Here is a 25,269-nt window from a genome sequence, read left to right as displayed (position 1 = left end):
CTGGGGAACCAGGGTGTCTCCCAATGTTTGACAGTAATCAGGGGACTTTGAGCCTAATGATGGAAGATGGGGGTTTAGTATTGACAATGCTCCATCTTGATGTGTTCCTGTTGCAAACAAAGACAGCAGGTGGACTTTGCATATTTTTAGTGTTAGCAAAGGTAATATGTCTTGTAAGAAACATGACAAAATGCACTTGGATGTTTCCCCTTGGATTTAATCACTGTTATCATCCTGGCTCTTCTTCAAAGAGCACACATGTGAGAGGGATCACAGAGAATTGCAGGGAAAGGAATGAACACCTACAACATGTGGAATATAGCATGAACTTTTCAGATGGGGGCAAATCCCTCCCTGTTGCACAGCCTGCAGAGCTGTTTCTCCTCACCATGTTAAATGCTCTGGTACCATTTTTATTTCTCAATTAGCACCACCACGGTGCTGTTTCCCACACAGCACATCTCACTTCTGCACACCTTTCACCTCAGTAATCAGTTTAAATCCACTGTTTTCAAGCAAATGTTTACTAGCAAATTAATGTGGATACCAGTATTTTTCTCAGAAATCTCTGAGTTTTATTTAATGTACATAGCAGGTGTGCTTGCTTCCTGGTATTATTATTACATTTTATCTTCTTCTGTAAACAACTATGACTCAGTCTTGTTTCTTCTGGAACCATGATACCTTGACAGCTTTTTCTGTATATCCCCTTGATACCATCCCAGTCAGGGTTTTATTAGCACCACAGACTGCAGTGTCTCGTTTACAAGAAACTGTTGACATTTTGCCTTAGCTTAGTGGTGCCTGTGACAGGATTTTTCAAAGGCTTATCAAAAAAATTCCTTGATGCTCTGACAAGTTCACAGATTTGTAAAGCCATATTATCATCACCTGAATTTAACAGTTCAGCAGTGAGCAGCGGAGGCAAATTGTTAGGCTTAAATGTAGCCATGAATATACCTTCAACCCCCTCCCAGCACTAGTACAGCTCAGCCTCCTGTCTGTGGAGCCCTCCCGCAAGGAGGGCCAGCACTTTCCTTTCATAGTGGACATAGAGGTCATGCTGGCTTTGAACCTTCTGCTTAAACTTCCTCACACACAGGATATCCAGATCCATTCCCCCCATTAGGGAAATGATGCTCCCCTTAAGCATTCAAGTAGCACACTGGGTCATTAATACAAATCATATCCACTCCTGAGGTGTGGTAAAACAGGGTATTTGAAATTTGGTGGCTTCAGTTCTATTTCTGATGCCACAGAAATACTGGGGCTCCAGGCAGCCTTAAGAGGTAATTAGTTCCTTCCTGATTCCAACAGAAACATACTGATCACTAAACAGGCATATTTCTGGTTTTAAAACAGAAACCACTGTACAGCCCCTGCTAATATGTGTCTAAGCACATAGTTACAAGCAGTGTTTAAACCATGGACCTGTAAATGTGTATCTACTAACCTCCTTTTCCCAATCCATCACTGCCAAGAGCTGGCACCATTGTATTATTTATTCCCTTCACTGAGAAGCATGTATCATTCCATTACCTTGGGAAGGTAAAACTGAAGGAAAGGTAAACAAGAGTGAAGGAAAGTGAGCTATGATACTTCTTGCTGTTCAAGAAATAAGGAAACGCCAGTAAATGGAAGTTTTCTTTCTTTCTTTCTGTATTCCAATAAGCTGCAGTAGAAGTAGAACACAGGTGGCAAGAACGAGTTCTCTTTCTAACAGTGTTTCATAATTCATAGGGCATAAAGCATAAAGTAAATTTTAAGAAGAGTTTCCTGTCTGCAACCATTACCTACAGACAAAAATGTGGCAAAGCTTTCAATTTAGGTTAACAAATAACTGTGGACTAATAATCAATATTGGAAAGTGGTTGATGTTTTTCTGCAATAAACATTCATCCACTGATGTGTTTACTACCATAATTTTGCCAAGTAACTTGAACAAAAACATTTACTCCATCAGTGGGTGACAGAAAGAATGCAAAGGTGTTCAAGATGTTTCAATATCTGGAATGATTACCATCTTTGCATACTTTGCAACTGGATCTTATTGCAGATAAACCACCCGGACTAGGGTTTTTACCAGCTACCAAGCCTGAGCAAATAGCTGGGGGAAAGCTAATTCCAGAAGAGGAACCAACTCTTCACCAGCAACAAGCTGCTGCCTGGCCACAGAGAGCAAGGCCATCTCTGTTGGCCCCAGTCAGCTGTGGGAACCAACACAGGAGAAGCAATTGCTGCACAGAACTTGTAACCTGTGCTCTTTCAGCCTAACAGGCCGAGCTGATGGCAATTTATGCATCCATAACCTTTACCACTGCAGGTGCAATCATCCCAGTTTCCAGTCTCTTGTGCTTCAGCTTCCCGAAAGCGCAAGCCCCCACCAGTCTATAGCTCCTCCAAAGGAACTTTCAGGAAAGATGGGATGGAACTGTCAAGTAATTCACCTAGGTTTAGCTTTGCTTCCAATTGATGAATAATGATGAGCACAGATACATATTTATCCTTGTGCATAGGAAAGCTCCACAGCACAGAGTTCTTCAGTTGTGGGAGAGGAAACGGATAGACCAAACAGTGAACATCTACATGCCTTAAGAGTTAGTGCCTTAAAATAAAACACAAAACAAAATCACAAAGCAAATTCCAAGAGTAAGGTACACGCTTGGAATCCAAACAAGATGAGTGCATTGGAGGTGGCCTAATTACCAGGCTTTTGGTTAAAAGCAAACCAGAAAGCTGACAGGCAAGGAACCAAATTCTCCCTCAACAAAGCTACACATCTGGGGCCTGGGTATTTTCCACCTAACGTTTTTCCAAACCTTGCATGCTAGAAAGAGTTCTTCTGAACTGAAATCTCAAAGGACAAGTTTTCTCAGAAACCAGGTTTAATCCCACCACGACACTCCTCTGGCATCACTAATTAAACATTTGAGTCAACACAGGAACTATTTAAAGCAAAAAACTAAGTGAACAGTGCACTTTGGCAAAGGAACAGTGACCTCACCATACTTTGTTATTTGACTTTGGCACGCTGGCTGACTTCAAGGCTAAGCTGAGTATCATAACTACATGATAATGAGGATCCAGGTAGGAAATCTAAACAAGACCTACCACAGTAGTTTGCTTGGGGGAAAGAGAGGAAAGGAAGTCAAAGCCAAGTGTGAAATGGAGATTTCAGCATTCACCTTGAAAATCTACCAGCAAGGGACTGTAACAAAAAAAATCTGTTTTTTTTTGAAGCACAGGGAAGATGAGACAGTAGGGCAAGAATTAAACTGCACTGCAGTTGTGAGATTAGACACAGAGCAAGGAAAGGAATGGGTTATGCCAGACCTCCAGTCTATGGAACTGATTTTTTAAATGGCTTATTGGCATCAAAGTCTGAAAAATTACAGTGACTTACTGAATTGAAAGTCTGACACACAGCAATAATGTTTCTGGTCTGTCTGTTAAGTAAATACAGAAGCAAAAACTGCTCAAAGAGTGCCTTGGTTATTTTAATTAGGGTTGGCTTATACAAGGTGAGTAAACTGGATGCCTCACAAGAAGAAGAAATAATGTCACATTCGGACACATTAACACCTATCAAGAGGCTGTGAAACTTTAAAGAACTCAGAGGGGCACCTTCCATTGCACAGCAAGTTGGGACAATCAATTCATATTCATAGCATTTTTCAGACATTCATTTTGTCACTTCCAATAATTTTCCTTTTTGTTTTCCTTTACTGAAGAGATCACGATTATCTTTATTTTCACATTTTCTAATAGAAAAAAAACCCAACCAAATAATCTATTTCAAAGGTTGCTTCTGAGTTCTTAAACCTTTTCAAAGAACTGAATTATGTGAATTTTGTGCTTTAGACTGTCTCTCTCCTATTACTGTAGTTAATCTTTTACATAAAAACAATACAAAAAAGCGCCTGTTTCCTTAAAATTTGCAGAAAACAAGAGAAGTTGCACTAAAAATCCTTTCAATCCAATATTTAAATAGAACACTTATAAGAAACAAACATGAATTCCTTGCCCTACTGCCTCTGACAGATACATTTATCTTTTCTTCCATAATGAAACATATTTTATACCATTAGAAATTTCTTTTTAAGCTGACCCGCTTAAAAAGCCACGTGCACAAGGTAGGATGTAACGTTTCATCTTACAGAAGGTACTTGTTGACTGACAGGTAAAAATACTTTTTCAAAACTGACCTAGTTTTTTCTCTAAAGTGAAGCCTTTGCTGGTGTTGCTGTTCTGACAGTTTTCTTCTGAAGATGAAGGATTCCACAAGAAGTATGTAATTTTTAGAGAAGAGAGTAATATATTTAACCCACACACTTTCCTTCTTAATTTTTGCTAAAGAGAAACTTAAAAACTAGAAAGTTAAACATACCTGCAAACACACAAAAATCAGGCTTTGTGAGCCTGATGGCAGTGAATAAATACTATCTCCAAAATCCTGACAGCAAAAAGGCGTTAAGAGTGTGATGGCAGAGGGAAGATCACCTGCACAGCTCTGTTTGAGCCAGCCTGACAATCAGCAGAAAACTCTGGATCTGTTACATGTTTGTTTCCACAGAACTTCTGCTGTACTCAGAACAGAATATTTAGTGTTTCTTTGTTCAACCTGCTGTCCTACAGCTTATCTGAGGCAGACAGTGTAAACTCTGTATCAAACCAAGTACATGCCCTGTTTGTGGAATTCATCATCTTGGTACCCTCACACGATGACAACAGGGTAAAACTGGAAGAATAACTTTGTTTTACAAAAAAATAAAAATACCAGAAGCATGAAATAATTCTGGATGTTCAATTTAAGACACTGAATAACATTTTTTAAAGAACGTGTCATCTTAAACTTCTTAAATACAGCTGCCACCAGCACCAGCTGCAAGAGGTCAGAGCAGATTATCTCCACTTGTACAGCCAGAAGAAAAAGGGGCAGCTTTCCTACTAAATTTTTTATGGTGGCCACAGTATGCCAAGCCTGGCAAAAGACTTTCATGGCAGAAACAAGCATAGATCCAGTTTTCCAGGTCAACATTTTTACTGGTTTAGCCTTTTCTTCTTTACTCAGACTGCAATTTTTTTTATCAGCAGTGATCAAAATAGAGATCCCATGTGAAGGAAGGTCTTATTATCATATAATCAAAGCTGAAAAATTTGCATGCAAGATTGGAAACCTCTTCTGCCAGAAAAAAACCAGGCTGTATGTCTTAGCTGTTTCATCCTAGTATCCCAAGTGTGTAGCCTTTGTTAGAAGAAAAAGGGAAAAAAAAGTCCTCAGTATAGAAAATCCTTTACTACACTGTGCTATTAAAGCACAACCTCAAAAGAGGTGGAATTTTGAATTCCTACAAACCACCCCAACGCCGAGCTTTTACTTCTAGCACAGACCACAGGTATCACTGAATGATAAAACAGAGCAGGAACTACTGGATAACTTTATGAAGCATATCCAGCTACACATCCACCAGCACACAGTCATGCTGCTTTGACAGCATGTGTTGAAAAACCCAGGTGTAAACTTCTCACTTCTCTTTTCTTTCATGCATTGTAAGTAGTAAAATGCTTTAAATGGGGCAGCATATAACACAATGTCACAGGAACTCCTCAGAACCTTTCACAGATATATCAGAAGGGTGTCTAGAGCTGATTACTACAGCAACATTTCTCTTCCACATTTCAGTCATTATAATTGACAACTTGAAATTTTTGCTTAAAAAATTGTTGCCTGTTACTTAAGGAAAACACAGAATGTGATGGTTCTGTTTCATGAGGTTAAAAAAATGTAACCCTTCTCCGTACAACAACCTTCTACCACATATGCAAGTTTGATGCCATAAGTCTCCCAAAACAAGCTCGACATTCACTTAAATCATACAGGTAGCCTGCCCAGCTACAGAAGTGCTTTCATCAGGGGTTAAGAAAGCCTGTGTATCTTCTACCCATCACTTCCTCAATTAAATTAATTTTCTCCACCCAGAGCCTCATCCATCACTTCAGTTAATGCTTTATACTCAAATGGTGATTGGATTTGCCAGCTCAGCATTGCTGTAATTACCCCTCAAAGCAATGCACTGTTTCATCAGTTCCATTCTAACTTGTTTTGTCCTAAGAAAAAAATCCAAATTTACCAGTCTTGTTAAGAGTCATTACTGTTCTGGTGTTCCTATGTTTTCTGAATTTTATTTTATCAATCTCCAAGATAAAAAGTAAAAAAATTGTTATTAAAAATATATTTAATGAGCTAGCTGAATATTAAGTAACAGCCGACATGAGCGACAAACCCAATTAATGTATGAATGGGAGACATACACTGTGCTAATAGCATAGGAAATATGTGAATAGGACAAAATACTTCTGAAGTTCTTCAACATAAGCAGTAACATTATGCCTCCAATTTAGTGATGCCTTAGTTTAATTTATAAAGACAAGCATTTAGGTTTTATCTTTAAAATATTTATAAAAACACAGAAGTTTTTAGATAAGCTCTAAAATAAGTTAATAATGCTTTAGGACAGGTATAAAGTATTTTTACCTATTTTGCTTTCTAACAGTTCTACCACAAAACTCAACATGATGTAAACTTCTAACCAATTAGTTGATATATTGCAAAACACCTTCTACACTATCTCCCTGAATGAATTCAGTTTCTCAGAAACAGCAATTTAGCGATGGATAACTCTTGTAGTGCAAAATTCACTTATTTCAATAATTGGTGTTAACCTCTAATGATGGCAAACTTCAGAGGAGGGGGGAAAACAAGGCAAGAAAAACAAAGCAAGTTTGTAATTCCTGGTGTTCATTTTAGGGCACTGACCCCCAATTAGGAACAATTTGTATTAAGACAGCTGATGAAAACACTGCCTCTGGCTGTGCCCCTGTGTCACAGACAACCGAGTTCCCCACCATGCAGACTCTGAACCACTACTGGCACAAATTTTACTTAAATTTTCAGGAGTATGAACAGTCTGCAGTTCAGCCTGCACAGTATGGAAAAAGGGAGATTTTTTTTTATCCATCCAAATCCAAGTAATTTCCTACTTCTAAGGCAGAACGTGCAGTACAGACTTTTCATTCAGCTTCATGTCTGGTTCAGCTTTACCAGCTCAAGTGTAGGGGAGTAAGGGTGGGGTTTTTTTTTAATATTATAGTTTCTAAAAGAATCATTTAGCAGATTCCCAGTGGAGCATTCCTCACTGAAATTTTAGAGATTGACTTTCCAATCTAATGAAAAAGCTTATATCAACAAGAACTCGTTGTTTAACATGAGTGACAAGATGGCTTGAAAGCAGAGGAACACTCAAGAGACAAAACGTTAATTTTCTCTTTCCTCCAGTGAACATGTTTCCAGTGAAGAATTTAGCCTCAAAACCTCTTTTTCTTGATCAACAGCACTTTTAGATTTAGTACTGCAAAAGCTTCAAAAGAAAGGACAGCAAAGCTGGGGAAGAGTCTGGAGCACAAGTCTTAAGAGGAATGGGTGAGGGCACTGGGATTGTTTAGCCTGGAGAAAAGGAGGCTCAAGGAGGGACCTTCTCACTCTCTACAACTCCCTTCAAGGAGGTTGTAGTGAGGTGGAGGTGGGTCTCTTCTGCCATGTGAAAGGGTGAGATAAAATGGTCTTAAGCTGCACCAGGAAAGGTTCAGATCAGATACTAGAAAAGAATTTTCACTGGAAGTGTGGTCAGGCATTGGAATAAGTTGCCCAGGGAGGTGGTGGAGTCACTGTCTCTAGAAGTGTTCAAGAGACATCTGGGTGTGGCACTTGAGAATATGGTTTTGTGGTGACTAAGGTGGTGCTGGGTTGACAGTTGCACTGGATGATCTTGAAGGTCTCTGACAGCCTTGATGATTCTGTGATTCTACATTTTTCATTTCTTTTGGGCTCAGAGCAGTACTTCCAATTAAGGCTCATTTCTTTGACTCAATTAAGAATAATGGAAGTGAAGGAGGAGAAGGGAAGGATGGTCAAGAAACACAATGTCACTGCATACTAGATACAAGCATGAGGAAACATGCAGAAATTGAAGGATTTTAGTAGTAAGAGTCTCTGAAAGACCTGGCCCTCCTCCATGATTTCTTCATCCACAACCCTCCATGACACCATCACTTTAATCCTCCTAGTTTTGTCTTTTCTTCTCCATGTTCAAGCTACGTTTGCTTCTTCCAGTAAATGCCAAAGAGCATAAAGTATCCACCAAAGCAATAGGTAAAGTACATTAGGGCATTTTGGTTACTTTTCTTAATCTCCCTGGTCAGCTACTGTGCAATGGTCAGAAATATACCTAGGTCAAGCAATCCCTCTCCAAAGGCTCTCCTTTTGTGCTGCATTTCCAAGTACCTTTTCTGCAGGTGGATGGAGAGATGAGCAGGGGAAAAAGAAGGGTGGGAGGAACACAGGGAGATGTAATGGGGAGAAACAGGGCAAGAGGGTTTTGTGTTTTGAACAATCCTTTTCAATGAACACCACGAGCATAGGGAACACTATGCAGCTTGTATCATTTACTTGCTTTCACCTGCATTCACAATTGCAGCATTAACATCCTCCAGGCTCTGGCCTGCAAAGACCCAAACAAAGAGAATTAAGCAGGAGCTAGTAAAAATAACACCTGCAAAAAAAAGACAATTTCCCAAGTACATAAACGACTAAAGCCCATTAAATTTGACTTTTAAAATTTTTACACAAACTCTTGTATACTATTAAATTTACTTGCTTATATATCACTCTTTAGACTTCTAGGCATTTTTCATAAACTTGTTCCACAGGCAGATATCCCGATTGCCTGTCTGCCTACCTTCTGTCAAGGCAGCAGCGTGACATACCATGAGGAGTCGGTGAGTTGTGGTCAATTTAAACACACCACGTGACTGCCTGATTTAATGACAGCACTCCAGGGAATTCAGACTGTAACTAATTAGATGTTGAGGTCAACTTGCAGCCATTTCTGAAGGGAAGACACTGGGTAAATCTTTGTAATATTTAAGTCATAGATAAATATGTAAAAAGAGCTAGTAGAAAGCAAAAGAAATGAAATATACACTTCCAGTGAGGATTTTCTAACAATTTACTCAGCAAACCAATTCTGCTGGGCCCCTGTGACTTCTCTTTCCCATGGAAACACACCACTAAAAAAACTGAGCAGTTTCAAATGCCTTTCAGGATTTCTCGGATTAGAGGCAATTAAGAAAAAAGATACCAATGACAAAAAAAACCCAAAAAGCTCTTCAGGGAGTCAAAAAGATACATCACTTTAACTACTTTTTTCAGCATCTGGGAGATGAGCACTCATCCTTAAGCTCAGTCTGGTACAGGGTTGCAAAATCAGAGAACAACATGATTATTATGCTATATAGCACAATTTCTTTTTAGTTTTGTTCACAGATGCCTAATTATCAGCACAAAGTGGACTGCATCCTTTTGGATTATTTATTGTAGTAAAAAAACAACCAAATTAGCTGTGCTAATGGAAAGTATGAACAAACCATAAAACTTGGCAGAAGTTTACGAGAAACTGTAAACCAAACCATTATAAAATACAGCACTCCCTACAAATGCAACATTTACAACACTACCCCATCATTACATCAGCCTTTTACACTTCTTATACAATGAACAAACAAAATTAATTTGCCCTAAACTGCTGAGGAGAAAAGAATGAGAAATTAAATCTCCTACTTTGGACCTTGAAAATATATTTAAATGGTCTAGAAAAATGAGACTTGGCTGATGTTAAGGCACTACCTTCTGCTCCTGAGCTACGGGATGTAAAGAAAAGCTCTCCATACAATTCTCAACAGTGAGAGTCATAGTGCCTCAGCTTGAAAGAAGTGCCTTGCTGTGAAAGAAGGAAAATGACAGCAGACTCTTTTGCCGGTAGGAAGGAAAGCCTGGGAGATCTCACATACACTGACAGAAAGATGAGCAGAGGCAAATACGAGGCAGATGTAGACAGAGAAAATCTGGAAGTTTCCAGCTTGGCCGTCGCTCCTAAAGATGTTTAACCTTGAACATCAAGAACACCAAAGCTTCCAGCAAGTGCCCACGTACAGGCAAGAGGGCCACCAGGCTGTGCTGAGGCTCAAGGGCAGCCAGAGCTTGCAGGTCACCTGACTGAGCTGTAGCTATGCAGGGAGAGCTCTGCAGCTATATTGAAAGCCAACACCTGCATCTGGCTGTCCCTCAGGCAGACTTCAAGGTAAATGTTAATTAAAAGTGTGGATAACGCCACTGCTGACAAACGCTTTTACCTCTCAAGAGTTACAGACTATTTCAGGACGAGCATGACACCACACAAATTCAAAAGCATGTGTGGATTCTGCCTCTTGGCTTCATGAACAAAATAGGGGTATAGATATATATCACCTGTCACCAAAATACGCCCTCCCACCTGCCTCCAAGTACTGCCAACAAGCCACATCCTTTTACATTCAGACCCAGGTGGTGGTCAAATGCTGGGGAGGAAGAACGTCCATCTATGACCGCACTGCTTTGCTTCTCCCTGTACAGAAGAAAACACCCTCGACAAAGCAAAAAAGAAAACACAGTGCCCCAGGGACAACTGCTGGGGGTGAAAACACAACACAGTCTGAAAAAGGGCATTTACAAAATGAATGGCTATAATGTGCTTTCCTCTAAATATTCACAATCGTAAATGCAAATATTTCAAAATTTAGATCTGAACAGCTTGAGTAATAACGTTACTTCAAAATACACCACCAACATTTTTTGGATTCTGCCTTGTCACAGAGTTTTGAGCTTTCCAGCTTGTCACCTCTAACTCAAACACATCACCTTCACTTTGACTTGGGTGTCTCACCTCTGAGTATTCATGTGGTATTGGCAACTAATTTTAGCCATAAATGATGACTTATGGGAAGAAACGGGTAGAATAAGCCAACCCAGTAACTGCTGCAACACGAATGATGTGGAATTCCTGCCTCAAACTTGTGGCAGAGCAACAGCATGGAATCCTTCTCCTAAAGAACCAGCTTCAGCTTTTTGTGTCTTTGCAGGAACATAAGCATTTCCAGTACTTGTAGCAGTGACCACCAAAACGACAGGCAGAGCAAACACACAAATGCCCCAGAATGAGCCATCCTTGGAAGGCACAGCACCTATCCCGTGATTTGGAGCACACCCTGGGTGTGTTAGAGGCTGTCAACTGGAAGACACCAACAACTTGTGCTCAGTTGACCTGACCCAAGGAAAAGCTATCACAGTTCCTGAGAGAGGAAAATACTTCAATACAAAATTTGAATTACCACCCACTGCTGCATAAGAAATTAATTTTTTTTTTATATGACTGAATTTCAGGAGTATTTCTGGCTCCAATGCACAAATTTAAATGTAGTTGGGAAGCTGAAGAGGCAGCAAGAAATGGAGTGAGTCAGTCTAAAAGAACTACCAGTTGCTTGGCTCTTCATCTGCAGATGAAGTACAAGTGCCCCATAAAATGATCTTTCATTTTCCTCTTGCAAGCATTTCTGTGGGAGGGGGAAAAATAAATCACTATTTGCTTGGAACTTCAGAAATGGATTTAAATGCAATTACAGCTCTCATTCCTAGAGGATACAAAATTTATGAAGTTATTCTTGAACTCATCTCTTCAGATATTAAACTACTTTATGAGGAACAAAATGGACTAGAATAGTAAATTAAATGTTCAGTGACAAACAGAAAAAAAGAAAGAAATGGGATATTTGTCTTGCAAACAGAAGTACTCTATAGATACACCCCCGTGAGCTCTCTTATTTAAAGTAATTTTTGAATCTTTGATCATATACATGAAAGAAAAGATTTCTATGTCCTTTATATAGAGGTGTATAGATAATAAATATAAGTTACCTACATAACACAGGAAATAGGTATATAAGATAGATCTATATATCTATATTCCATGCGTATATATATGATGAAAAAAGCAAATGTCCCAGTTAGAACAAGGTCTATACTCACTTCTTATTATAAGAAAACATCTAAACATCCAATCAAAACCTAAATGAAATATACAGAAATGGCACAGCAACAGTCAAAAAGATGCTCTACAAATACTGCAGAAAGGGTTATAAATAGTGACACTGACAGAGGTTAGAAGTACAAATCAGGAGAAAGCCCAAGATGGAATACGCAAAGCTTCAAGACGGAATCCGTCTTGGATCAAGATGGAATCTGCAAAGTTTGATGCTTCTTGTATCGAACAGTCCTGACCATTCACTACTGTTTATGACAAAAACCTGGAAATTACCACTGGGAAATATTTACTTTAAACTTGTTCCTTTATTCACAAAGCACTCTTCCCTGCAAGACTTACTAACGCTTTGTCACAAAAGACTTAGATGCCCACCATGACATGGTGTCTAATTATTCTAGGTCGTAATGCCATCTCATCACACCAAATTACGGCCATTCAACCTCTGTCCTTCATCTCTGCACTGTTCCTCAAATTGTTTCCATCTAGATTATTAAAAAGTCCAAACATAACACAATTCAGAACTCTTAACTTTCTGCATTATTCAAGTAATTCGGACTCCATTTATTTTCAGGGTTCTCCTTGAAACCATTTGAAACCAGCCCCAAGTTTCAGACTTTGTGTATTATTTGTACCAAGATGCCATATCAGCTCTAAGAAGTAGAAACACTGCATTAGCACAGTCCTAAGTGATGAAAGCCTGGGGAGCACGAACAGAATTTGCACACAGTCCTTAGATTCATGAAGAAAGCCATTTTGGAGAGTTATGTGCACAGAGGACGTGCAGGGTAAAGACAAGTTTGGCATCTTCCCATCTACAACTGCCTTGTAAAGGAAACCTCCATGCTCCACCTTAACAGCAGTGTGTTAATGACTCCGTCAAAGGCTAGATATTGAAACACATTTTCTTTTAGATCCTGTTTAGAAACTAATTGTCAGCAGAAAAGTATTCTTACAGTACTAACACCTATTACAAATGAAAACATTTCAAAACTTTCACTGGTTATGTTGGCTGATTACCTGCTGCAGGACCCCAGACTGCACGTGAAGCATCTTAAGGGTACACTATTTATCGTTAGTTGTCCAAAAGTACATATTTAAGCATTTTTGTTATAAATATGGCAATACTTTTCACTGAAGAAATTACAAAGGTATCAAAAAGTGCAGTACTATTTTAACAATAAGCTTTTCTGCAGAAAGAAAAAATAACTGAGTAGAACAGAACACTGATGCTTTTGATCACCGCAGGCGCAAGTTCACGTATACAGAGCAGTGACTGTTCCGCACTGAGGTCTTTTAGACAGATTTTTGGCATCTTTAATATGATGCTCATAACAAGTTGAAGGGTGCAAAGTCACTCTTACCTTCCATCTGCATAGTCTGCATCTGCACCTCCCCACCAGACATCTGAATCATCATCTTCGGCATCAGCTGAATCAAGATTGTCGCTTTCCTCTGCTAAGGGGCAGCAGACAAACTCCACACCACGGAACTTGTCTATCCCACAGGGCAGCAGCATACCATAGTCGTGTAGATTCATGCTCTTCTCACTACAGGACTGTAGAAAAGAGAAAAAAGGAAGAGCAACAATACTGTCATGGAGGAAGAGAGAAAAAACTGTCACAGACCTTGAGAAAACATGAAAGGGCTGCGCCTTAGGAAGTCAAAGCTGGTGAACTGCACGATCTCTGAATTTTGAAATGCAATTTCAAAGGTCATGTCTGCATTCCCTGCCTGACTGTAGGTAGGTCTCTGGCTCTGTCCACAGAACCACTGTAAGCAAAAAGCTCTCCTTTCAGTTTTTCCCAGTACAGAAAAACTTGTCTCCTCTCATATACATGACAACTCCATATCCTCTTGTCTAAAACACTCACAGGCTCTGCCTCATAAACAGCAAACTTGAAGACAGAACAGTAATTTGATGTATTAATCCCAATTCTGATGCACTAGTGCTATTGAAGAGTTCACTGCAGGATAGATTAATATTTGAAATACCTGTCATACTGGAAACACACTGTATCTGGTCTGATACCTCTGGTAGTAAATTTCCTCCTAGCCTTGTCTGGAAAACAGTCATGCAAAATTATACCTTAAAGATACAGTGATGTAGGACAGAAAGATAAAAGTGATGTATGACAGGTGAAAAAAGGAAAATAGTTCAGTGGTGCACGGGGTTCTTCTTCTAGGCTATTGCCATTCCAAGTTTGCAAGTAGTCAAAATGAACTAGAATTCCCCTGTGTGAAGGTTGGTGCCTTAAATGCTTCATTTAAGTATGATTCAAGCAAAAACTGAAAATTTGAGAAGCTGCTGAGCACATTTCAAATTTCATCTCCAGAAGGTGGGATAACATACAAACTAAGAGGTTCCAAATAAAATAGCAGCCAGAAATCTTCTTGGAAGCTCATCTCAGCTTTTACTTCTAAAACCTCTCTACATAAGGAAAAGATGTCCAAGACACATTAGCAATTATAATATTATTTCTGTTTTCAGTAAAGCATTGGTAAATTGTAAAAATTCTGTGCCTGACTGCAAAATGTGTTTGGCTAGTCCTAATTCTTATCAGCTCTCCTACCCTTCTCTGCTGAATTTCATGCAGTGCTCTCCCTAAGGCCTCTTTGATTTCTGTGGGCACCTAGCATACCAATATCCACAATAAATAATGGATAATATCCATCCAGGATGATGATTAAAGGCAAAGTCTAGGCATTTAGTTCCAAAGCAGCACTAACACAGGAAGCCAGAGGGGGCAGAAAACACAGTGGGTGTGGGAGTGGATGTGAGGAAAAAAACAGTGCTATAAAACAAGGTCATTGTTCAAAGGTCAATGGTAAGTATCCAGTCATGGACTCTGATGTGCTCAGATTCCCATTTCCTCCCTTACAAAGCAGAACAAAATGCCATTCACCCAAACCTTCAGAATACTGCTCTTTGTTTTCCATGCTGCTGCTATATTTAAAGTCATGCTCAGAAGAACGACACAGCTTTAAAGAAGGAAAGCAGGAAATTTTAAGACATGAATATACCTCTTTAGCAACAGTATGCCAGTGCAGGTGAGTTTCACACACATCCATCCTTTCCTGGTGAAGGAACTTGCACTTGTCTGGCACCAGAAGGGCATCACTCACAAACTCACCCACTGAAAGGGAAAAAAAGAAGAAAAAAATTTAAAAAAAATATTAATTTTGCTTCCAATACCTTATTCTGTTAAACCTCTATGTAGGTATAGAGCAGCTTTTGTGAATGAGTGGCAGGGTCTGTTTGCAGAGAAATGGTGCTTCCATTATGACGTTCTTCCAACTTGCCGTTGGAAAGTAGCTCCTATCTTTTATGTCAGAGGTATTATGTTATGAAAACCTCAGTGTAATATTCTAACTTCCATATACTCTGGGTGAAACTTGCAGGACCCACTGCAGACATGTGTGATGCAACATGAAGTCAGGGGATGGTGGATCAAGCTCCAAGAAGGGGACTAAAGGGGACAGGGAAGAACAGCTACATTTTTCATCTTAATAGCAGTAGGGAGAGGGTGTGAAGTGTTCTGAAATACTTAATTTTTTGCACACAAAACAAATCTGACACCAACAAATTGTTCCAAACAATTCAAGAGCATTTCTCATGAACCACAACACTAAGAGTAACACTTTAGGTTATTTTGTTGATGCAGCCTCTTCATTGCAACTTCATTTCATCAGCCAGATGAATTCAGGTTAGCCCAGATGGCTGATAAGCAAGTAGAGCTCATCAGCCAGGGAACAATATGTTTCATGATCACCAGAGTATCTGGTCAGACTGAAGTGGGGAAAAATGGCTCTTCACCAAGGACATAACCGACCAGACATTGTTCTGTCTTCAAAAGTAGAACAAAAATATACATGCTCATGAAATGAAGGACGCTCACAAATAAGAAGAAACTCAGATGGTCAGTAACATGATTTATTAGACTAAAATCACTGTAATTCTGTACAATTCTGGTTTTATAATTAAATAACCTCCAAGCCCCTCAAGGATAATTTTTATGGAAGAAATTACAGAGTTCTTTCAAGAAGTCTGTTACACTGAACAGGCACTGGACTGCAAAAGCACATCACTCAGCTGGCACAAATCATCAGCTCCCTGAAGACCTGTAGTCTGTAACCTCCAAAAAACTACAGCCTGTAGTATCCAGGTGGTCCAATGGTTGTAAGGATGTAATAAAAGGTTAATTAATCAAAATGAGATGACTACAAGTTTACTGTTCAGCAGAGGGTCATCTCAGGGAGCTGATGAAGTGGCCCTTGAGGTTTACAATTAAAAAGTCAGTTTCAAAACTAGCTAATCACCAATATGTGTATTTCATATTAAATTCCTTGCTGTATTTCAGTGCTTTTGATCTGAAGCCTTTAAAGTCAGTCAGTTTACAGGAACTAGTAACTAGTTTACTTAAGTCACTTCACTAGTGACCTAGCTAGTCTAGGAAAAAACAGATTTTCTTATTTTTACCTTCCCTAACATACTCTGATGCCTGCAAATTATTAACAGAAATGCTTCCTAGAGGTGTCCAAAATAAACCTGCAAAAAGAATGAGTTAGAACACTTTCTGGTAACCCAAAATACAAAATTTGCACCTTCGGTTAACAGTCTCTGCTCCCAGTGGCATAACATACTAATCTTGCAGTGAAATTTGAACAAATTTCCAGCTTTGTAGGGGACCAGCCTATCACAAACCCGAAGTAACTCAGTCCATAAGTAACTGGCAATTGTTAATGCTTCAATTTAGTAAAGTACCTGAGCACTAGGCAAGCACAGGGCTGCTTTGCTGAAGACTCAAGAGCATGTTGACATTGCTCTCCTACAACATGATGACTTAATGCAGAACTGCAGTTATACCTTTCCAGCTGTTCAAGCATGAAAAACATTCAAAGCAGTCTTTAGGGCAAACATTTCTATAAAACAACAACAACAACAAAATCCTGGAGTGGGTTTTACTCCAGCAAACTCAATCTGATGTTTGTGTGTGAGCTTGTGCTACCTGTTCTCTGACACACATGGGTACGAGTCCAAGTACAAACACACCTGATAATGTCTGCACAAAACTACTCCATTCCCCTCAACAGGGGGGATGTTAACAGGATTGTAATATGACTACAATATTGTGTGTATGAAGTTAGAAGGCAATTAATGGTATACCCCAGAGTGCTGTGCAGCCCTTCAGAAGGACCTCGACAGGTTGGAGGAGGTCACAGAAGAACAGTCTGAAGTAAAACAAAGTAATAATAACCCCAGGCACCGGGACAGGCGAGGGCTCACCTGCTGGAAAACAACAGCTCTGTGGAGAAGGACCTGGAGGTCCTGGTGGACAACAAGCTGTCCGTGACCCAAGAGCATGTCCTTGTGGCCATGAAGGCCAATGGGATCCTGGGGTGCATTAGGAAGGGTATTTTCAATAGGCCAGGGAGGTGATCCTGCCCCTCTACTCAGCCCTGGTGAGGCACATTCTGGAATGTTGTGTCCAGTTCTGGGCTCCTCAGCACAAGAGAGACATGGAGCTCTTGGAGCAGGTCCAGAGGAGGCCACAAAGATGATGAGGGGACTAGAGCATCTCTCTTACAAGGGAAGGCTGAGGAAGCTGGGCCTGTTCAACCTCAAGAAGAGATGACTGAGAGGAGACCTCATCAATGTCTGTCAGTATCTGAAGGTCAGGGCAAGGCTCTGGCTCTGCTCGGTGGTGCCGAGCAATAGGACAAGAGGCAATGGGCAGAAACTGATGCCCAGGAAGTTCCATCTGAACATGAGGAAGAACTTCTTTTCTGTGCAGTGATGGACACTGGAACAGATCACCCAGAGAGGGTGTGGAGCCTCCCTCTCTGTAGATATTCAAGAGCTATCTGAATGCAATCCTGTGCCAACCTTACCCATTCTGGGATTCGTGAAAAGAAACAAATACAATGTACCCCTGAGTTACAGCCACCAAACAAAAGAGGGAGAGCTGCATGTCCAAAGTTTTGGGCACTGCAGCCAGGGCAGACATTGCAGTGTCATCACACGTATGCGTGAGCGTGCAATTAATAAGATAAAGCACACTAATATCCATGGGGAGAAAGATGGTTGTTCAATGTAACACTCCCTCATTACATAGAATTATAATAAATTAGGGTTGTGAAAATCTGGGCAATAGCAATCACTTGCAACATGTGATTTCTATTGCCTTCAGTTCTATTTTTTATTACAAATAAAATTGAACTCTGTCCATTATTTAGATGTACACAAAGCTCCTGTTCCTTTCATGGTAATTACTACTGAATTTTAAGTGTAAAGCTCTGAACTTTTGTCCTATTTTTGTTGTTGCTCTTTTAAATAAATCAGTGTTCAAGTAGCAGTTTGATGAAATAAACTGAATTCAGTTGACAGTTGCAACATTTATTTTGCCTGGGCTAGTCTAATAGAAACAGAAATTCATCAGAAAGAAGCACTTCTAACACTTTTGTCTCGCAGGCAAGCTTCCTCTTGTATCACTCCAGTACACGTTTAACTTTCGATGCTGCTGAGTCATAAGACTTAAAGGATTCTTTGCTGTTTTTGAACGAGTAACCTGCAGAATACACAGGGGAGACAAGCACATGAGAAGGGAGAGCAATCCTGCGCCTCCAAAGAGAAGGAGAAACGTGTATGGCTGTAAGAGTGAGGAAAAACTGTAATACTGCTTCTCTTTGCCAGGACACATCATGACTGAGAGCTGTGCATTAGTACACTGTTCTGACTGATGGAGAATTCCAGCTCAGTGCTGGCTGTAATTGCTACTACTAGGTGCTGGGATTGCAAAATTCAACTCCAGCATTATTTTTATTTCCAGCACAGCAACATACTGATTTGTACCACACGAGGCTGTCCTCAACACCGTGCCTGCAACACTCAAGTTGCATGAGCATTTCCCCAGGCAGCAGAACTGCTTTAAAATCCTCTCTGGGCCCAAGCTGTCCCCTTGCTCTCACCAGCACCTTGTCCCTGCTCCCTCTCCACCTACCCAGTGAGCCATAGCTAAGCCCTGACCACACCACTCCAAGTGGGACTTGCAAAATTTGTACAAAATCCACACCACAGAGGGTTGGAATCATTACCACCACCAGCACTACCTCTGCCTCATATTTATCCCTGTTTTCCAGTACTTCTCTGCTTTCTTCAGCACCTCTTGTATTTTGATTACAGCTGGAAATCTGTGCTCTGCAGAGGCACTCCAATAATAAACCATGATGGCACCCTTTGTCTGCTGATCATAAATCACTAAACTCCCTCAAGTGATCCAACACATCAATAAAATAGCTACTTGGGTTCCAGTAGCTGCTTACCCACTCTTGCAGGGAAGGGCTGGACAAAACCAGACCCTGCTGGCTTGTGAGTTTCTGGCCATCTGGAGAAAACAACCCTAAAGGAGAATTCTGAGTAGAGGTCATGTTACCACATTAAAAGCCACCACCCTGTGTCTACCCCTCATTTAGCTGAAGGCCAAGAACCTGCTGCAAAAACAAGTTGCTTCTTGCCAACTCAAACCCCCACAAGGTCAGTAATCCCCCTCTTAATACCTGTTCTTCACCAAGTTGATTGCAGAGTTCTTCAGACTGCCCCACCCTGGTGTATCACACATAATTCAACAACAATAAAATTAATAATTTTATTTCAGTCAAGGACATCCTATCCACTGAAAAATACTCTTGGAACAACAACAGATTTTTTGCTGTAAGACCAGAAGTTCTGGCCCAGAAATTTCATTTTTCAACACAGTAAATACTAAGAAAAGCATTAAGAATCAACCTCTAATAAAAGAGTTAGGATTATAGTGAAGGCAATCATTCACACATTCTTTTAAAACTTCTCTAGGAAGAAAAAAGCTCAGCAAGTAGGCACGCTCATAACAAGATGACTGTCCTAGTTGGTTAATGGAAGATATCAGGGTAAAGTAATTAAAAATAAAAATACTGCGTGAGACATGGCCCTCATCAGCAGATTTTCCAGCCACTGCATAGAGTAGATGGGACGTGAGCATCCATCCAACATTGCACAGGAAGAAAGCAAAGATAAGGTGATAAAGGTAACAAAACAAAATCTGTGACAAAACCAAACACCTGCTAGCAGATGGCTCCAAACCGAAAAATAAGCATGTTCAAATTACATTCAGAGGAGCACTTTCACACAAAGCATGAGGAGGCAGCACACATGCTGAGGCTATAGGGCTCAAGGCTTCATTTTAGCGTCACGGATGAGAACAAGGGCCTCGCTTACACAAATTTACAAGCTCAAGTGCCTGCACAGTACATATTTGAGAACATTCAGAGAAATGTGTCATTTCCCTGAGAGTTTGCACTGATTATCCAGAGCCATCACACACTCCGTATGAGCACCAAAGAGCAGTCAACCCTGCATCTTTCCCTTCCTACTGCCACGAGGCTTTGCACTGCCCTGCTCCCCTGGTGCAACACCTCTGCCAGCCCTTGTGCCTGCCCAGCCACATTTCTTCATCACTTATGCTACACATACACTGTTGCATCTATTTAAGCAGTCACGTAACTTTAGGCACTTTCATTAATTGCGATGCTCACCTAAGTCTTTATGTGTGATGCTTTCTCACTTGGCAATTAACAGTTAACTACAACCTGCATCAATCTGCAAGCCAAACACACTGGTCTCAACTGCAAAGCAGCAATGCTTTCTTGAACCTGCTTTTTCTTTTCTTCAGAAGTCCAGAAAAGAAGATGGGAAGCACGTAGATACTTTTAAGAATGTGTTTAATTTTTCAGTAAAATGGTTCAGTAAGCACAATTACCCAGCGATAAAATGAACCAGAGTGCATTCGCTATATTAGACTCTGTACCTTCGGATGAAGAGGGAGAGGCTGTGTCTGTCAAAACCTGGTTTGAAGGAGAGTTTGCTGCAGTGCCAGCCCCTAGGGATGGACATCTTCCTCGGCCCATGGCGAGGCTTTATTTTGAACTTGAGCACAACACATGTTAAGTCACACTATTAAACATCAGTCTAGTTTGAAGGATTTTAACAGTCTATAGTAAACAAGGGATTTGCAGATTTCTTCAATTTCAAATCTAATTTTAAAATGGAACCTAAAGGCCTCTCCCTAATACTTAATCATGAGCCAACAGGAAGGCAAGGAGGGGCTGGTAATATAAGACATCTGTGTCCCAGCAGCCTGAACCATGTATATTTTTCTGTTGAGTAAACTCCTGCCCATAAAACTTCCTCCAAAAACAGCTCTGTAGGAAAACTGTTCCCACTCCACCATTTTATCTGTAATCTATTATATGAATTTCGGTTAGAGACCCTCAGCATTGCACACAGACAGCAATGCAGACCCGAAATTCGAGGGCAGGAGCAGAAATGACAGCACAATCTGCACATCCACCTCTGGAGCATGAAGTGGGAACAGCTACAGGTCTTCTGTCTTCCAGAGGCTCGGCCAAAACCAATAGTGACCCTAGACACTTCTCTGTATCATCCTTAAGTTCCAGAAATTTATTTCCCATAGAGGTTTTTTATTATTTTTTTGAGCAAAGCCATCCACTATGCTTTAAGCATCTGAAAGGCCAGTGGTTCTCCAACAAACATTTTCACAGCATCAAAGCAAGTGTCTCTAGCTTCATTATTCTTTTCTGCTTCAAAAAAGTCCTCGAATGCTTCTGTATTCCTGCTTTCAACCAAACTTGAAAAGGTAAAGAGTACACCCACTGAAAAGTGGTTTATTTTTCTCTTATTTAGTAGGCATAGCAACAAATACACTCTGATGCAGTATCTCTCAAGTAAAACACCTTCACTATTCACAACATTTATCCATTTATTAGGCTACAAAAGGCAACAATTTGGGATGAGCAAAGCTCTACTATTAGATTAAAAACTGACTGGTAATTCTAGCTGTACTATACTTTAGTGTCCTGATGCTCCTACAACAGTGTTGAGAAATCATGACAATTAAGATACTCTTCTGTGACAGTGGGATGGCACAAAACATACACTTGGGACACAAGATCAAGGTAAAAGAAAACCCCACTGTAATGGACTCATTGACATCTAAATATCCACACGTACATGATAACAAGGAGCTCCAGTCTTGATATATCACATGTCCTACTGTGATTTTTGGCAAGTCCAAATACCTCATACAAAATTCTGGAGTCAAAGGGTTAAAACCCTTCAGGTACAATCCATCAAAGTACACTTGTTCGGATTAAAATAATCAACTATATACAAAGAAATATACATGTAATTAATTCACATTATTATGTCTTCATTTTCATAGGGTGCCATACATTAAAAACAGTTAATTCTCAAACCTTCTTCCTCCTTCCTCTGCAGCTCTTCCATCACAGACATAAGTGGAATTTCTGCTCACTTTGCTATTTTTTTGCCTGACTGAATATTCTGATAAAATTGTCTTCCTTCCCAGACAGAACACAAGGTCAGGTTTGATGCATTACACCAATAACAGATACATCTGTTTACATGCAAGAAGATTCAAATATACATCATCACACACTCTGGCATATTTATACACAAAGCATATAAACATTCTTTAAAAGTCTGCAGTACCTCAACAGTTCATTGCAGCATTAAGTTCATTTACTTCTCTCCTGCTTTTTACTTGTCTCCCCAGTCTTCACGGGAAATTTTTGCTGAGAGTTCACTAAGACACCTTTTCTGTCCCTCTCTTGCTCATTAATGCAACACAGAAGAGCTGTGCTAAAGCCCATCAGCCCAGCATCACGGGCGATGCCACACGGTGGGATTCCTGCTCCTGTCCCACCTTCCTGAAAGGCCACAAAGTCAAAAAATACCCTCCCAGAAGCTGTTATCAGTGTGACCAGCAGCAAAGGTTACCCACAAAAAAGGCTATCTGATGTGTTTCCCCATCCATTTTCTTCCTCTAGGCACCAATCACTCACACTAGCAAACTTTCTTGGCCTGCATCATAAATCAAAATGTTGCCTCAGTCTACCAAGAAACAGGTCCAAAAGCAGCCTGGAAAATTCATTTGGGGAAGAAGAGAAATTTCAGGATGGAGTTGCTCTCCCTTCCAATTTCTCAGTGCACAGGTTACATCTGCAAAGCTTCTCCCACATATGAGAGAGTATTTGTTGCAGACACAGCCCCCTTCCCTCCTAATCATATGATCCTGCCTAATTTATTGGAATTAGTAAGTTAGAAAATGGCAGGAATAATAAAGTCTAGAAATGTCACTCTGGACAGCATGACTCCATCCTGCCTCAGTTACAAAGCTTCTATGTGATTCTGTCCAAGTAAAACCCTTTTCTCCTCCTCCCACACTGTGCTTAATGGCTTATTTCTCCTTCCCCGACTCCTCTGCAGCCCCAGCAGACTTTTCAGATCCACTTTTTACTTTTCACTCCATTATTGCAGCAGTCCTGTTTGACAAATCTGTTAAGAGGACACGCTCAGCTGCTCTAAAGGGCTGGTGAATGCATTGGTGATGGAAGCATAGCTGCTTAGAGTGGAAAAAAAGACTGTGAAGGATGCCACCTGTGGGTGCTTGCTGCAGGGTCATGGGTAGGGTTTTTTGGTGGTTTTTGGAGCAGGGGGGTTGATTTTATTGAGATTCTGGGTCCCATCCTAAACTGACAGCAGTATGTCTGGCTAAAACAGGTCTTCTGCAGTGCTATAAGAAGAGCCAGCCCAGAAAAGCTGTAAGGTGCTGAAAGCCAAGGTAAGTTAGAAAGGACTGCTTGATTCTGCATACAGAATAACAGAAGGAATTACTGGGCTCCTCAAGTGGGAAGACAGAATAACCGAAAAAATTACTGGAAATTGTCTATTCTACAGAAAAGTCAGTAAAAGTCACAGAAAAGAATAAGTCTGAAAAAAAGCAGTACCAGAAAACTCTAAGGAACAGATTCTAAACGTGAAAGGCTTAATGAGACCATTTTGTGAAGATTTAATAAGATTTTGTCAAGATTCCCTCCAAGCAGAATTCTGGCCACTACCCAGTAGAAGAAAAAAAATCCAGGAGGAAAATAGGACAGTGGTATCTCCAAAGATAAAAGCATTTTCACTCTAAAGGAAGTATTTGCCCTCAGGGTTTGCCTACACAGTACTGCCTGAAAGATGCAGTTATATCTCTGCCATGACATGCCACTGCCATTCCTTTAGAAAAATATCCTGTCCCTGCATAGCTTTGTACAGCAAGGTGCAGTGAAAGAAACACAGAAATGTTGTTCCTCAAAGCACTGACCACCTCAGCCTGAAAAGGAAGTGCAAGGGACACAAGAGATAAGTATAACCTGACCATCCATGCCCCCCATATTTTTCACTATCATGAAAAACAAAAACTGAAATGTTTTCTTCATAAATATTTCTTCTCCTTCTGACAGTTGAATTCTTTTGCTTCCACGCTCAAGTGCACACATCCCTGTCAAGTACTTACATGTAGGGAGCAGGAGTGTAAGGAATGGGAAACAAAAGGGAAAGAAAATCAAAATATTTCTGAACCTCACCTCATATGCTGAGGACTTCCCATCACCAGAATGGCGCAGCAGAAAAAAATCCAGGTATTTGGGAATCCTCCTTTTACCAAGGTAAGATTCTTCTGGTCCTAATTTTTTTTTTTTTTTTTGTGCGTGACAAGGCTATAATACAGAGCAATTCTCCATCAACCAGGGTTTAAATCCACCAAAGGCCTTTTGTTCTCCACATCTACTTCTTTTCACAGTGCTTAGCTAACAAAAGCCATCATTGGGCAGGTCCCAAGGACCTCAGAGTCATTGGCTGCTGAGTCAAGCAGGTAAAACAAAGTATACCGATATGGACACCAAATGGTATTTGGGGAACTGGCTGGAACACAGGTTTTCTTCTAAGGAAGCACATTTTCCAAGAACCTCTGCACCAGAAGTCAAAAACACCCTCTGGACTGACTAACCCAGGAAGGCTCAAGAGGAGGAAATATGAATGTCATACATATGAGTGCTGCATGTTCTTTGTAAAGGACAGCCTATTACCTCAAGGACGGACCTGTTTCATCCTCAGGACAAAGAACAGTCATCTGTACACCTCTAAAACAGTCTTTTTACCAGAATCATGAGTCTAGTGTTGAGACACTGTTACGAAAAAAAATCAGGGACACTCAGAAAAAGCCTCAGGTGAGGTGAATTCTTTTGCTGAAACACATTCTTTTCATCATTTTCAGGCTCTTCCTTTATATAAAAGTACACTTTGAGTTTTTTCATATGCATCTCAAAATATTAATTGCCTCCTGTCTTGCAGTCTTCTGACTTCTCTGAGATTCCCTTTATTCCCTGTATTCATAAGCTT

At 40.3% G+C, this 25,269-nt stretch overlaps 1 protein-coding gene across 4 annotated transcripts in view; it reads right to left on the bottom strand.

Annotated features, from left to right (window-relative positions):
* Positions 1–25,269, bottom strand: part of APP (amyloid beta precursor protein) — a 204,051-nt gene that overhangs the window by 90,766 nt on the left and 88,016 nt on the right. For all 4 annotated transcript variants that reach the window (XM_027648787.1, XM_027648790.1, XM_027648789.1 and 1 more), the window contains exons 4-5: positions 14,994–15,106; positions 13,334–13,527 (exon numbers count right to left, since the gene is read on the bottom strand). In XM_027648787.1, coding sequence (XP_027504588.1) covers positions 13,334–13,527; positions 14,994–15,106 — 307 coding nt within the window. The remainder of the gene's footprint in view (positions 1–13,333; positions 13,528–14,993; positions 15,107–25,269) is intronic.

Source organism: Corapipo altera, unplaced genomic scaffold (genome assembly GCF_003945725.1).
Source record: "Corapipo altera isolate COAL_440 unplaced genomic scaffold, ASM394572v1 58, whole genome shotgun sequence".
NCBI classification, from domain to species: Eukaryota; Metazoa; Chordata; class Aves; order Passeriformes; family Pipridae; genus Corapipo; species Corapipo altera.
The sequence above is the reverse complement of the archived record's forward strand: the minus strand, read 5'-3'. Positions and strand labels throughout refer to the sequence as shown.